Here is a 16,039-nt window from a genome sequence, read left to right on the forward strand (position 1 = left end):
ATGTCCACACAGGCTAACAACACTATAAACAGATACCATGCAAATTTCCCCACATTTCTGTCAACACAGCTCAACTTGTGCCTCTAGTTTCTAGGGCTAAACACCAAATATCCACCTGAGATAGTTACTTTTGGTCAGTAGTGATTGAGAATGAATGTAAATTAGTAAAGCAGTCTGTATGACAATCAGTCAGCCAGTCGCCTGTATAGCATTATTCTGCCCTCCAGTTCTATCATGGGGTGCATTACAGTATTTGCAGATAAAGCAATAAAGCTCCTTTTATCACCAAGGTTGAGATCGTCAAAGAGGTATAGGGGATTTAGTTTTAATTAAGGGTGTGTAGCCAACTTCCCTGCCCTGCTTTGAAAGTGTCCACCCATGCTTGTAAGTTAATGTCTTTCTGTATAAGTGGAGAGTTTCTATGTTTCTACAGATGAAGAGTGCAACTGTGTTACTTTAATTATTTGCTTCAGTCTCTCAACCAGCAATGAGAATTAACTGCATGTACAACATCTCTACACATGAACACTTAGATGAATTTATACCCCACTTTAAACCCATATTTTTCTCTAAAAGGAGGCAGCCAGTCAGTGAGAGATTTTACACCTTTGGATTCTTTGTGTAGTTTGAGTGTTTTCTTTCTCTCCATACATTTTTAATAGAAATCTTTTGAATTTGGGCTCTCAAACAAACACAAAAAACTTGGCACAAAAGTGAATCCTGAGTAGATCTGGTGTACGAGGCAGGTTATTTATTTTTTTTTTTAAAAAAGGTTAGATTTAGGGTAATTTTTAGCTATTTTTCACATCATAATGGACAGTTTGTGTGCTGTGCAAACAAACAACTGTAAGTAGAGGAATAGAGGGTATGCACATTAGGTGGGTTAACTTTTTATTTCCTTACTTTCATGGATTTGTATCAGGTATGTTGCATGTTGCAAAATTAATTGCTTCAAACTACGAAGTATTTTGTGTATTAAGTCTAGCAGGTTTACTTCTAGACCCAACATGATAGTGCCTTGTACCTAAAAATGAAGGCATTTCAGATTAGGCGTATAGGCAAGCCCTGCAACATCAGTGTTTAACATTGTACATTTGTTTCATGCATATGGACATCACACACATTATGTAATTGAGTCTGAACTATTCCAGCATCACAAAAAAGCTGGAAGTATTCACAACAAAGATTAGATTTATAAGTGGCCAGGATGGGCCACTGTTTCAAAGATACTCCATGTTTAATAAACAGTACTACATGTACTCTAAGTATAGATGGTCCCTTTTCTATTAAGACTGTGGAAACGAAGAATCCCATCCCCTGAGGTTTTGCTTTAAACAGTGTTCCCTCATTTTCCTTTAGCTCTTATTCACCTGTTCATCTTTCCAGCCACATCTCTATCATTCATAAAGCACTCAATGTTAAGTGGGATGTCCGTGCTGTTAGAGCTCATTAGCTTCTTTAGTTTCTCACACTCCTGATACAGACGAAGAAGAGCTCGAATTTTTGATTTCGGATCCAGTTTATACTTTGCTTTTATTTCCACACAAAAGTGATCCACTAACTTTTCATCAAAGTTTCTCCCCCCTAGGAAGGGATCAAAGGCTGTGCCAAGCACCTAGTTTGACAGAGAAAATAGTTTAGTGTTACATTTGACAATCAGACATTACACTGGACTTCCACCTATACCAGCAGGACTTTTTTTAAAAACAAAGATGCCACCACATAGGCTTATTTCTTCCAATGTGTAGGTTTAAAGATTTAGTAAGGTGTATTAGCATAAGTTGGTCTGTACACCTGTAAGTTAGAAGCTTGCCTTAAAAACAAAGAAAAAGCCCATAGTCTTTCTAGACTGGGTGACAGTCCAGTGTCATCAGGGCCTTAGTCCACACACACTTCAAATGGCTTACTACAATCTCAAATGACTGTACTCTGATTACAAGAAGTCAATCAATTTACAGCTTCAGTGTAAGGAGCCAATATTAATGGTGCTAAAATCCTTAATGTTTGTGTCCATCCTATCACTTTCCACACATTAAATAAATACTTCCAAAAATGAAGCTGCAAGTTGTATATTTTAGTAGTCTTTACATATACTGCCACTAAGAGCTTTTCTTTTTTAAATGTGGTCAGCAAGTTCAAGAGGTGTAATTGCTTTAGTTGTTTCAGTGTACTGTTACAACTATTTCACATGTTTATATTAGAACAGTTTTCAGGTCACTTGAGTCCCATCTCCCCTGCAAAAAAATTAATTCACAATCTAGAGCTACACCTGCTGATCAATATGAAGAGATGTAAGGTGTTGTACAGCCAAGTTCTGTTCGGTCATCATTTCAATTCAAGCACATTTTAGTGGTACAGTTTTCCCCCCTTTTTTCTTGACTAAACTTTACATGGCCCACGGAGTAACACAAAAATGGATTATCAGCTGACTACCTTTAGTTTACCCTTGTTAAAAGCACAGGCTGATACTTGAAATGCAGAATGTCCCATGTCAACAAACACCACTATCCGTGGCTTCTCTTCTGGAGCTGGAAGGTCTTGTTTATAAATTCCATAGTTAAGAGCCACTGTAAAGCAAGAAGCATCAAATGTTATCTGCACAATCACTAGTGGATCTCCATTTAGTGCATCATTCAGCTCATCATTTTTGTAATGGTACACAGAGACAAAAGGCAGGTTCCAACTAAAATGTTTACATATATACATTGCTATACATACTTCCTAGCACTAATACTTTATATTACATCTACCAATGAATTTTCTGAGCCCTGAGCACATCAGCAAAAGTTGATTAAATATGTATATGGATGTCGACATCCAATTACACTGATAGTGGTTTTATATCCTTGAACAAAAAATTCTAACTGATCGCAAATATTATGAAAAAGTTCCTCATACAGGCAACTTACTGAACAATTTATCACTATGATGCTTCTTGCACATTCCTCTGAAGAGACAGGATGCTGGACTAGATGGACCATTTGTCTATACTGCTAGGGCAACTCCTATCCTCAAATGTGTGAGTGAGGGGGAAGTTAACTACAGTAGAGTAGAACCTCAGAGTTACGAACACCAGAGATACAAACTGACTGGTCAATCGCATACCACATTTGGAACCAGAAGAATGCAAACAGGCAGTGGCAGAGACAAAAAAAAAAAACAAATACAGTACAGTACTGTGTTAAATATAAACTACTAAAAAAAAATAAAGGGAAAGTATAAAAAATGTGACAAGGTAAGGAAACTGTTTCTGTGCTTGTTTCCATTTAAATTAAGATGCTTAAAAGCAGCATTTTTCTTTTGCACAGTAAAATTTCAAAGCTGTATTAAGTCAATGTTCAGTTGTAAACTTTTGAAAGAACCACCATAATGTTTTGTTCATCGTTTCAAACATTTCAAAGTTACGAACAACCTTCCCACCGGAGGTGTCTAACTCTGAGGTTCTACTGTATTCCTATTAAGTCACCTTAGGAAGCAAAGCTCTCTTTTTACCATCTTCACAACACCTCATGACAGAAGTTTTATAGATCAAGAAAAAAAGGGCACAAGTGTTGTAAACCAATTCTGCTTTTAGTGACTGGTCTATTTTTAGCAATTCTTTGTTTCTTAGTTTGAAGTTATTTCAGTACAACTTTACCCCGATATAACGCGACCCGATATAATGCGGCTTCGCATACAATGTGGTAAAGCTCCAACATGCTGCTCTGAGCAGCATGTTAAGGGTGCTGGGCCGAGGGGTTGGATAAGGGGCAGAGGGTCTTGGCTGTGGTCAGGAGCTCCCCCCAGAGTCTGTGAGGCAGGAGCTGTGGGGGGGCACTTTTGGCACCCCGCAGTCCCAGGAGCAGCCCGCTCTGCTTCCCTTGCCCCGGCCCCAGCTGTGTCGCTCAGGGGAGGGGGCTAGGGGGAAGCAATCCCCCCGCTCTCACCGGCAGCAGCAGAAGCGGAGCAGCCCGGTCCCAGCCCGCTCTACTCTGCCAGCTTCCAGCCACGGCGCTCCACTTCCCGCTGCAGGTGAGTGCGGGACATTTCCCCAAACCCCCCGACCCCAGCACAACATGGCTGGGGCAAGGAAAGCGGAGTGGGCTCGGGCCACGTCACTCTGCTTCCCGCCGTGGGTGAGTACAGGGGGCATCCTTTCCCCAACCTCCCCACACTCACCAGCGATGGGAAGCGGAGCACCGCGGCTGGGAGCTGGTGGAGTGGAGCGGGCTGGGGCTGTGTTGCTCCGCTTCCTGTTGCTGCGGGTGAGTGCCTGTAAGGGGTTGGGGTGGTGTGGAGCAGTCAGGGGATGGGGGGGTCTCTGGAGGGAGTAGTCAGGGAACAAGGAACGGGGGGGCCAAAGCAAGTTTGATATAACGCAGTGAGATTATTTGTCTCCTGATGACTGCGTTATATCGGGGTAGAGGTGTATCTAAATGGATCGCCATTAAACATACACTTGCTGGAACAGGTTTCCTTTGCTTTACCTGCTGTCATGTCATTCATCAGTCTCAGACAGTTCAGGCCAACAATCTGAGCAGCATCTAGGACAGACCTCCTTTCAGCATCAGTGAAAAATGATGGAACCTGAAGAAATCATGTGGGAACAGAATAAACATTAGAAAGCCAGACTTTCAACACAAACATTTGTTTGAAATCCTACCCATTCATCATCCCCAAAAGGAGATATCTGCCACTGTATCTAGCCACTGCAAGATTTTAGCCCAAAATAAAGTTAGTTACTTAAGACCCTGATTCAGGATGGTACTTAGTAGTCCCATTGAAGCCAATGATTAAATACTGTGCTGAACTGGGCCTAAAAGCACATGCAACACCAAACAGTAAAGTAGAATATTTTGAGGAGAGGCATAACGTAGATGAATCAAGCCTAAATTAATTTTTGACAAGAAGTAGTCACTTTGATGTTAACATTAGATGCAGCGTACTGCCAAAAATTTTTAGTTTAAATTCTTTGCAATACTTGAAAACCAAAGGAAATTTTCCCAGTGACACGGTGCTGCCCACTCGCAGATCACTTAAAATAAATATTTAATAGCTTGATATATTGTGCAGCTTGACAGAGTACTCACAATATTTCTGTCTAGGTATTTTAGCTTGTTCATCTCCGTGGTATCTGAGCAACTGTTCAGCACTTAATGTAACACCCCCTATCGTCTTTTTCCTAATTACAATGCTTTTCAAAGCTATTTTACTTTAACATAAAGGCAGTATATTAATATGAAGTAATAAATCTGTACTTTTAATATTGGCGGTTTATAGCTTCCATTGCTTTATAACAAGCTCATATATAGAATACACATATTCCTTTTTAGAAGAAGGTTAATGTTAAATCTGATATGTACAACGTTATCCTAAGCATACAAGTACTTGAGCTGAACAGCTTTTTAAAAAGTTATTTAAACTAGAAATCTTCAGTGATTACAACTAGGGAGATTAATATTTCTATTGGTCTAGTGTAAATAGAATTACTTACAGAAATAACACAGTCTGTTACTGGCTTTTTTAGGTTAGTCTCAGCAGTCTCCTTCAACTTAGTCAGCAGCATAGCTGTTATCTGTTCCACACTAAAGAAATGTTCCTCACCCATGTACATCACCTGTACAGCAAAAAAAAAAAAAAAAAAGAGGACATTTCATTTTAATTGCAGAAACGCAGAGTTCCACTTAATAGTTCTGAATGCTCTGCTGACCAACAACCCTTCCCTCCAATCTTAATGCACTCACCCAACTCATTATACAGTTACAATTGAGAATTCAACCCCCCCAGAGTTTGCAGATAATGTCATTCTGTTTCTACACACTCAGCCCTGGTCTACACTAGGAGTTGAGCTCAAATTTAGCAGCGTTAAATCGATTTAACCCTGCACCCGTCCACAAGACGAAGCCCTTTTCCCCCTGATTTAAAGGGCTCTTAAAATCAATTTCCTTACTGCACCCCGACAAGGGGATTAGCACTGAAATTGGCTTTGCCTGGTCGAATTTGGGGTACTGTAGACGCAATTAGACAGTATTGGCCTCCTGGAGCTATCCCAGAGTGCTGCATTTGACTGCTCTGGACAGCACTCTCAACTCAAATGCACTGGCCAGGTAGACAGGAAAAGGCCCGCGAACTTTTGAATTTCATTTCTTGTTTGGCCAGCGTGGCAAACTGCAGGTGAGTGCAGAGCTCATCAGCAGAGGTGACCATGATGGAGTCCCAGAATCACAAGAGAGCTCCAGCATGGACCGAACGGGAGGTACAGGATCTGATCGCTGTATGGGGAGAGGAATCCGTGCTATCAGAACTCTGTTCTAGTTTTTGAAATGCCAAAACATTTGTCAAAATCTCCCTGGGCATGAAGGACAGGGGCCATAACAGGGACCCGAAGCAGTGCTGCGTGAAATTTAAGGAGTTGAGGCAAGCCTACCAGAAAACCAGAGAGGCAAACGGCCACTCCGGGTCAGAGCCCAAAACATGCCACTTCTATGATGAGCTGCATGCCATTTTAGGGGGTTCAGCCACCACTACCCCAGCTGTGTTGTTTGACTCCTTCAATGGAGATGGAGGCAACACAGAAGCAGGTTTTGGGGACAAGGAAGATGATGATGAGGTTGTAGATAGCTCACAGCAAGCAAGCGGAGAAACCGGTTTTCCCGACAGCCAGGAACTGTTTCTCACCTGGGACCTGGAGCCAGTACCCCCCGAGCCCACCAGGCGTAGAAGGAAGCTCTGGTGAGTGTACCTTTTTAAATAGTATACATGGTTTAAAAGCAAGTGTGTTTAATGATTAATTTGCCCTGGCATTCGCGGCCAGTACAGCTACTGGAAAAGTCTGTTAACGTGTCTGGGGATGGAGCGGAAATCCTCCAGGGACATCTCCATAAAGCTCTCCTGGATGTAATTCCAAAGCCTTTGCAAAAGGTTTCTGGGGAGGGCAGCCTTATTCCGTCCACCATGGTCAGTAGCACTTTACCACTCCAGGCCAGTAGCACATACTCGGGAATCATTGCTGGCGTTCAAACAACATCCGTTCTTTCTCTCTCTGTTATCCTCAGGAGAGTGATATCATTCATGGTCACCTGGTTGAAATAGGGTGCTTTTCTTAAGGGGACATTCAGAGGTGCCCGTTCCTGCTGGGCTGTTTGCCTGTGGCTGAACAGAAATGTTCCCCGCTGTTAGCCACAGGGAGGGAGGTGGGGCTAGCCACATGGTGGGGGGAGGCAAAATGCGATCTTGTAATGAAAGCATGTGTGCTATGTATGTAATGTTAACAGCAAGGTTTACCGTGAAAGAGTGTACCCACTGTTCTATAAAATGGGTCTTCTTAAATACCACTGTCCCTTTTTTTCCTCTCCACCAGCTGCATGTGTTTCAAGAATCACAGGACCTTCTCCTTCCCAGAGGCTAGCGAAGATTAGAAGGCGAAAAAAAGCACTCACAATGAAATGTTCTCAGAGCTCATGCTGTCCTCCTACACTGACAGAGCACAGACGAATGCGTGGAGGCAAATGACGTCAGAGTGCAGGAAAGCACAAAATGACTGGGAGGAGAGGTGGCGGGCTGAGGAGAGTAGGTGGCGGGCTGAAGAGAGGGATGAAGCTGAAAGGTGGTGGCAGCATGAGAAGAGGGAGGAGCAAATGAATACAAAACAAATCCGGTGTATTTCTTGTTTTGATCCACTCCATCTATCGTTTACATCTTTGGCTGGCAGCAGACTGTGCAGTAGGACTGCTAGCCATCCTCATCTCCTGGCCGCTCGGCAGAAGATGGTGCAATAGGACTGCTGGCAGGACTAAAGAGAATGACCTGGTCGAGTCATCCCTATTTTAGTCCCTGCGCCCATGTCTGCCCAGGCGCTCCTGACCCACCTTACCGAGGCGGCCAGGAGCACCTCGGACATGACGACGATGGCTATCAGGCCTATTGCACCGTCTGCTGCCACAAGGCAATAGGTTGCTGCTGTGTAGCAATGCAGTATCGCGTCTGCCAGCACCCAGGAGACGTACGGTGACAGTGAGCTGAGTGGCCTCCATGCTTGCCGTGGTATGGCGTCTGGACAGGTAACTCAGGAAAAAAGGCGCGAAACGATTGTCTGCCGTTGTTTTCACAAAGGGAGGGAGGGCCTGACGACATGTACACAGAACCACCTGCGACCACGTTTTTGCCCCATTAGGCATTGGGATCTCAACCCAGAATTCCAATGGGTAGCACAGACTGCGGGAACTGTGGGATAGCTACCCCCAGTGTAGCACTCCGGAAGTTGACGCTAGCCTCGGTACTGTGGAAGCACTCCGCCTGAGTTAATGCACTTAGAGCATTTTGTGTGGGGACACACACAATCGACTATATAAAAACCGACTTCTATAAATTCGACCTAATTTCGTAGTGTAGACATACCCTCAGTGTCATTGATAAATGAATGAATTCCCCTGGATAAAGTCACTGGCAGATGACTTACAACTTACACCATTATCTGAATTGCTGTAAGTGTCAATTAGTAAGGCTAGCACACAGTAATGAATCACTATGCCAATAAGTTAAAAGTGGCCAGCAACTTTTTAATTGCTTTTTAAATTGCAGAAGAGGTAAGAAATTATCTACCACAAAACATTCAGTTAAGAAGAGTTCTTCACAGCAGTATTAAAAACATTTACTGAAGAGCTTCTAAACTATTTCATAAAAGAGTTTCCCAAAAGATCACTATGCTCAAAACCTAAGATTTGTGTTGTGTGTCTTGGTAGCCAAAACAGCCTGCACTTCAATAGTTCAAGTTATATCCAGGAATCAAATAATATAAACAAGCTTAAAAGACAAAGTTAAACAAGCCTTTACTCTCATATTGCTTCCTTCCTATAGGCATCTTTGCAAACTAAAATGGTTGGGAAGGGAAAAGAAGTACCACTGTAAAATCAGTTTTAAATTACCTCTGTATATCCCTTCCTTTGTGTATTCGCCTTTTTGTCATCTATTCTATAGTTTAAAAAAGGTGTAAAGCAGAATGCTTTGCAAGAGATCCTCTTGTGGACTCCAGACATGGCAATCCCCTACTGCTTTGTTCTCAAAACATTTTTCTCCATGGACAAGAAAAAGCTCCATACAGATTGAGAAAAAATTGACAGTGACCATCACAGTACTGTCTCTCTTAATACCAAATTTATCTAACTCGTATATGTGTTAAAGAAAGCTACTTAAACTCACTTAAGATTAAAGAGACACCAAACAAAGTATCTACCATTGTTACAACTCACTTCAGATAACTATGGATGGATGAAGAAAAAGTCTCTTTGCAGTCTATTTTGTGCATTGCTCACATTTGTGCGGATCTTTCACAGAGCACTGAGGGAGAGGGTTTTTTTTGGGGGGGTGGGCGGGAGTTATTAAAGAAACGGAATTGTGACTACAAAAAATCACACTAATTGGTTGTGGAATCTATGGGGCAGGTTTAGTAAGTGAATCTATTTTTAGTTCTTTTAAAAACTGACAAAATTCAGATTAAAACCATGGGATACTGTTTCGATCCTCCCATGTACCAGCAAAAAAGTCCAATCTAGAGGTAGATAAGGACCACTTGTATGTATGCATGCTTCGTGTAGTTTAATCACATACCCTATCAACTATATCACTTTTTTCTTATAGCCTTAGATACACATAACACATTGAAACATTCTCATTGGCATAATGGCCACTGTATTTACCTGACAAGCTTCTTCTATGCTAAGTTATCGTCTCTAGGTCTCACTATTACTTTGTTAGTTAGACCTGGTGCACGCTTCAAAGTTTTGCTGGCACACCTATGTCAGTTAGAAGTGTGGGGAATAAAATATAACAAACACCCCTAGCTGACATAGCTCTGCTGGCAAAAGTCCACATGAGGATAGTCATACCAATAAAATGGTCCTTTTGCCAAAATAGCTTATTTTATTTGGGGCATGGTGTATGCTATACAAGAAAAATAAATCTTTTGCCAGTGTTGCATCTCCACAAGGAGGGCTGGGAGGCATAGCTATAGCATCCTTTCTAGTGGAGACAAGGTTCTAGTCTGCAACAGATGTTGCAGGAACAGTTTGTGTACATTTACTGCAAGTGTCCTTAGGGTCTCTGTCAAGTAATAGTAGAGGTTCTAACAAAGTATATAGCATTAACTTGTATTGAGAAACAGTATGCCACCATGTAATCAGATTATCACAGTGCATAGGCACAGGGGGAATTAAGAACACCATTTCCCTGACTTCAGTAAAAAATTATATAATCCTATAATTATCTTAATAGTTTTTCCTGCCAGAATGTGTAGACTGTGCTCACAATTGCCACCAGGGAAGCTCTTGTTTGAGAAAGTATTTATAATGAAAACTTGACTCCACCCTGGAGTAAAAAAGGCTATTCAGTTCAAAAGCCCTTCTGGTACAGAGTAAAGAACAGCTTTTACGGGAATTAATCATGAAAATAAGGGATTTTAATTAAGTGCTAGAAAACAAAACCTTTCCAACACAGCTATAGAAACTAGAAAGCTAGACTGAAAATATGACACCCTTACCTTTATTCCAACACCGCCATTTTTCATTGGAACCAAATCATAACTCAAGCTTTCTTTCTCCTTCTGAATAAAAGGATCATTAAATGCACGGCCATGGAACCTCTTAAAGTTAGATACTGTGTTGTTAGCATGAGTAATTTGCTGCAAGAAAGAAAAAGAAGGTATCTTGAATGCAACACTTAGCCTGCATATTAGTAAAAGAATGGCAGTGTCAGATTGCTAGCCTCTGTTCCTAAACCAGAGACTTGACATCTGACCTCTTTTCTCCAATATTAAATGATGTAGTACTCTAGTTTTATACAGAAATATACTGGTATAAGAGGTGAATGAGCATTGCATTACAGTGTTTACAGTTTAAAGTCTCAAGATGTTACAATACAGAAAGTCTACACTCAGTCTATGTAACAGTTTAATTTTAACAAGAGCAATAAAAAAAGCCTTTTGTTCTCTACCATCTACTGATAACTTATAGTACCCAGCAAATACCAACAAAACTTCAAAAACAGACTCCAACGAGAGACTGGAGAACTGGAATTAATTTGCAAACTGGACACCATTAACTTAGGCTTGAATAAAGACTGGGAGTGGATGTGTCATTACACAAAGTAAAACTATTTTCCCATGTTTATTTTCCCCCCCTACTGTTCCTCACACGTTCTTGTCAACTGCTGGAAATGGCTCACCTTGATTATCACTACAAAAGGTTTTTTTCCTCTCTTGCTGGTAATAGCTCACCTTACCTGATCACTCTCCTTACAGTGTGTATAGTAACACCCATTGTTTCATGTTCTCTGTGTATATAAAGTCTCCCCACTGTATTTTCCACTGCATGCATCTGATGAAATGAGCTGTAGCTCACAAAAGCTTATGCTCAAATAAATTTGTTAGTCTCTAAGGTGCCACAAGTACTCTTCTTTTTGCAGATACAGACTAACACAGCTGCTACACTGAAACAAATCTAAAGGTAGTAAGTCAAGGGATCAACATATTGATGGAGACTTGTTTTGTTTGGTCACCCCAGCACAGAGGAAAACAAGGGCCTTGGTAGCGTAAAATTATAACAAACCTCATGAGGAAGGGTACTTGACATCTACTTCTAGATACTTAACCCATAGCTCTATGGTCACTCAAGTTTGAAGCACTTAAACAGCAAAAGTAACTTAGTATGCAATAGGCAACAAAGCAAAAAACTTTAGTGGCTTTTAATGAACTGATTTACAGCTATCTTCATTTAAAAAAAATAGTTAATTTTCAGGTTAACTGTATGTACAATCTGAAGACACTTTTTTAAAGTAATCACATGCCATTAATACTGTAGGATATTTTAGAATATTCCTGCTGTCTTGGCCACAATTAAAGTGCCAAGCCAGTTAGCATGCCACACTTAAACAGCACTATTACAACATGGTATTCTTCTGAAAACTCAGTAGAACATACAGCAAGTAACAGTGAAAGACCAGAATGAAATAATTAACTATTCCCAAATCTGTCTAGCATTTCATTGAAGATGCACAAAAATTGAAATTTAAGTTGCTGTTAAATAGAAGACCATGTCAAAGTTAAATTAAGATGATTACTTGTTAAAAACCCAAAACAATTCAGGTGTGTAGTTCTTCTGCTTGAACAAATGGCTGTTACACTCCCTTGTTAGTGAAAATGCAATGCCCAGATTGTTATGGGCCAAGAAGTGCCCATGCTTGCATGGGCAACAATGACCTAAAATTCCACTGTTGTCAGGAAAAGAGACTGTTCACTACTAAGATGTACTTGTATTTTGAAATCCTCAAATCACCCCAAATTTTTTAAGTGTTTGTCAAATGGAAAAAATTGGTTCATTTTGTTTTCAAACTGTTAAAACAAAAAAGCATGAAAAATTGAATACATAAGTACGCTTCTGAAGCTATTCCAAAAGCAACTGAAGCCACAAACTGTCCAAGAACAAAAGTCTGTTGTGAATGCATGTTCTCAGATGTAAGTTGAGCGAGAAACTGCTTTGCTTTCAATTTAGCTAAAGCTGCTGGACAGCTTTTAATTGAATGATCTCTTAGTAACACTCCCCACATTAGTCTCTTGAGAATCCAGATAGAAGCCATTTATGTAAGACAACAAATGCTCTGAAGACACTTTTACTTTTTCTCACTACTTTATTGAATTATGTTAACATCTGAATCAGTGACATGGAAATATAGTCTAAAGAAATAAAAATAAAAGTAGTGGTATGAAAGTCCTGATCAAAAAGATCAAAGTTAAATCTCTAGTGAAATATTTGTTCCACAATGTTTTATGTGGCTATTTGTTTTAATTAAATACATTACCATTCCTAGGAATGAATGAAAAACTGCAAAACTCACTATGCAAATCACTTTGTTAGCTTCTGTCTTTGAATCCTGTACTTGCAGATGTATGTGTGAGTAGCTTAGGAAAGAGGTTATGATCACTCCTATATTTTCAATCACATCTCCCTGTTTGTTCATAGCTAAATGGAAGACTTTCACAGTTCATGCTCTCTCTCTCTCTCTCCATGGAAACCTACCACAGCATCTTTTCCCCTTGACAGATATGAATAGGCCAGTAGAGGAAGCATGCTTGGTCTGCACCTACAGTACACTAATCTTATTTAGATATAATCAGCCCAAAACATGGCTTTTAGAAGTTTATATCTGAAGTTTTAAACATTGTACATGGTTATTTTAAAAAATGTATTAATGTTTTAGCACTTTAAAAAAATATATTACTGCAGTGAATAAGAGAAAATATTTAACACTTTCTCCTTTTAGAGTAGTTCATTCAAGCAAAGGCCAAAGCTCTTAGCTCATATTTCAGTTTAAGGACACATTCTACATAATTTGTGAAGATGCATTTCTAATGCAAAGAAATTTCCAAAGTAAGCGTGTGTCCTGGTGATTTTATTTTTAAAATTATCAAATAAGGCAGGCATCTAACTAGAAATTATTAACCCAGCAGACAGACGTAGAGTTCTAGCAATGGCATCCTCAGCAGCAAACCTGGAGAGGAGACTGTCGGCATAATGCAGTTCTCCGATTCTGAAATGTTACCTGACAATTAAGATCACAGAATTTTATCTAACTGCAATCAGCTATCTTTTTAATTTGTTCCTTTATTTGGAACATATTTATGTTATTAATTTTACTAGTAGTTGGATTCTCTTTCACAGGCGATAACCTACCTGGTTTTTAGCTGAAACACCAATAGCTCTGTTTTTGGATCCAAATGATACAACTGATCTGAAAAGAGAGAGAGAGGCTTGTTAACTAAGTATTTTATTTTATTGCAAGCAGAATTTGAGAGTTTGAGCAAGTTAAACTGCTACTCTTGTGGCTTATGCTAATACACGGCATTTAAAAAAAACTGATCAGCAATCTCTCACTCTGAGCCACATACTTTTCTCTATTATATATTGCATGTTTTTATTTTCATGCACATGCACAGAAAGTCTCAGCTCCAAAGCATGTTTTGTAAAATTACAACACGTGCTTTGGAGTTGAAACGTTCTGTACTTAGTCTCAGCCCAAGTGTAAATTGTTCTGTACAATTTCAAGAACAAACTTCAACCAAGTTATCTGCATGAAAAGAAACAGATGCTTCTGTCACCATTTTTTTTTAAATGGTATTTTTTTTTTGGTATGGCTAACCTATGAATAGCTGAACTTCTGAGTTCACATGGAGCACTAAGTAATTGTTTCAATGTGGGTTAGAATTTTCTTCAGTGTAAAGCTGAGCAATTACAAAATCAATTTCTGTACAATAAACCTTTAAGTTGTTTAACAGCCTGCTGTACTAAGAGCTTGAACAAGAGAGGCTGCATATCTTCAGTTCCATAGCTGAAGTTTCTTAAAAGGGCATAAACAAAAAAAATAAAGCCCAAAGACTATATTAAAGCAAGGCTGCAAATTAAACCACGCATCAGGAAATTTATAATTCTGATTCAAACATGACTTCTCCCAAAATGCACCTAAGAGCCTTCCTGGTTAAAAAAGCTACTACCAAAGCATATGCATAAATATATTTGCAGTGTGAGAGAGTTAACGCTCAGTGAGAATCTTTTCTAATCCTTCAGGGTGGTTAAACATACAAACATTGCATGATAAGTATTTTCATTTAGCTATAAATTACATTCTCGGTGCGTACGTCCAAATCTGTCAAACGTTAGTGCATCTGCTTTGCTGTGGGAACACTCTCCCCCCGCGAAGTTGTCGGTTTCATTTCCGATCACAATACAGCCTTATTATTCAGATTTTAAATAGGAAGCCTCTGAAGATTACAGAGCTGTGCAGGTTACATGCAGCTGTTCATATTCCCCGGTGCTTCTCCAGCAGCCGCTTTCCGACCCCTGCTGCTCCAAGAGCCCGCTCCCGACGCGTCCATGTCACGATCCACCCGCGCCCCGTCTGCCGGGACCACGCTGCCGGGGCTCCGTCCCTCCCCTCACGCCAGGCGGCGGCGGCGGGGCTCCGGCAGGGACTGAGGAGGCGCGGGAGTAACGCGGGCGCGCGGGGTGGAGGGAGCGCGGGAGGCGGCTGCTCTGGGAGCTTCCAGCAAGTTCCGACTCGCGGCGCGGCGCGGCGCAGCGAGCGCGCCCCCCTCCCCCCCAGCGGCACGAGCCGCTTCAGCATCACCGCCCCGGCCGCAGCGTTCACCCTCCCGCGCTCCCGGGGGACACTGGGGCCGGGGCCAGGGATGCTGCCCCGGCCCCGCGACACCCCGCCCGGCTCCCGCTGCAGCCCCGCACGCGGCGCGGGAAGGGCCCGCAGCCCCCGCTCCGGGCGGGACAGCCCGACTCCCCTCGGGGCCCCGGCAGGCCCCCACCCCGGGCTCGGCCGAGCAGCCCCCGCACTCACGGGGTGCATCTGTCGCTGAACTCGTTGGCGACGGTCTCGATGCCCCCGGCCCGGGCCACCGCGATGTAACAGCTCTGCGAGCCCAGGTCGAACCCCACCACGGCCATGGTCCCGCCGGCAGGGGCAGCCCCCGTCCCGCCCGCGCGAGCCTCTCCCCGGACGGCTCCGCCGCAGAGCGCTGGCTCCGGCGCTGCGTTGCTGGCTCTGGCCGCGGGAGGGGGGAGGGGGGGAAGCTGGCGCCGCCGCTTTAAATATGACAGCGGGAGAAATTTCCAGAAACTGCGGCAGCGCCTTGCCGGCTCCACGTGCGGCTTCCGCTTCCGCTTTCTCCAGCTTTCTCGAACAATGCTAACCAATGGCGGGCGGAGGAACGCAGTGACGTGTTTCGTTCTCATGACGACCTGGGACGCCGCGCATTCTGCGCCGGCGGCGGCTGTCAGACTGGGAGGAAGCCGGCTGGACAGGAGGGGGCGGGGCCTGGAGGCTGGTAATACGGCGCGTGAGGGGCGGGGGTGTCCTCGGATGCCCCCTTCACGGCGCTCCTGGCTATAGGCTCCCGGCGCCAGTGCGGCCCCCGTAGCTGGGCTCAGGATACCGCGTCTGCTGCATCCCTGGGTCCGGCTCGGCCTGTGTCTGCTGCACCACTCCCCCTCCCGCGCGCCCTGCC

The 16,039-nt window shown here is 42.6% G+C and overlaps 1 protein-coding gene across 1 annotated transcript in view; it reads right to left on the bottom strand.

The window, feature by feature from the left end:
* Positions 1-15,682, bottom strand: part of HSPH1 (heat shock protein family H (Hsp110) member 1) — a 32,158-nt gene extending 16,476 nt beyond the window's left edge. The window contains exons 1-7 of the mRNA XM_073341235.1: positions 15,373-15,682; positions 13,701-13,758; positions 10,514-10,654; positions 5,474-5,596; positions 4,467-4,566; positions 2,434-2,567; positions 1,371-1,615 (exon numbers count right to left, since the gene is read on the bottom strand). Of these exons, the coding sequence (XP_073197336.1) occupies positions 1,371-1,615; positions 2,434-2,567; positions 4,467-4,566; positions 5,474-5,596; positions 10,514-10,654; positions 13,701-13,758; positions 15,373-15,479 (908 nt within the window). The 5' untranslated portion in view covers positions 15,480-15,682. The remainder of the gene's footprint in view (positions 1-1,370; positions 1,616-2,433; positions 2,568-4,466; positions 4,567-5,473; positions 5,597-10,513; positions 10,655-13,700; positions 13,759-15,372) is intronic.
* Positions 15,683-16,039: the final 357 nt, after the last annotated feature.

Source organism: Lepidochelys kempii, chromosome 1 (genome assembly GCF_965140265.1).
Source record: "Lepidochelys kempii isolate rLepKem1 chromosome 1, rLepKem1.hap2, whole genome shotgun sequence".
Lineage (NCBI taxonomy): Eukaryota > Metazoa > Chordata > Testudines > Cheloniidae > Lepidochelys > Lepidochelys kempii.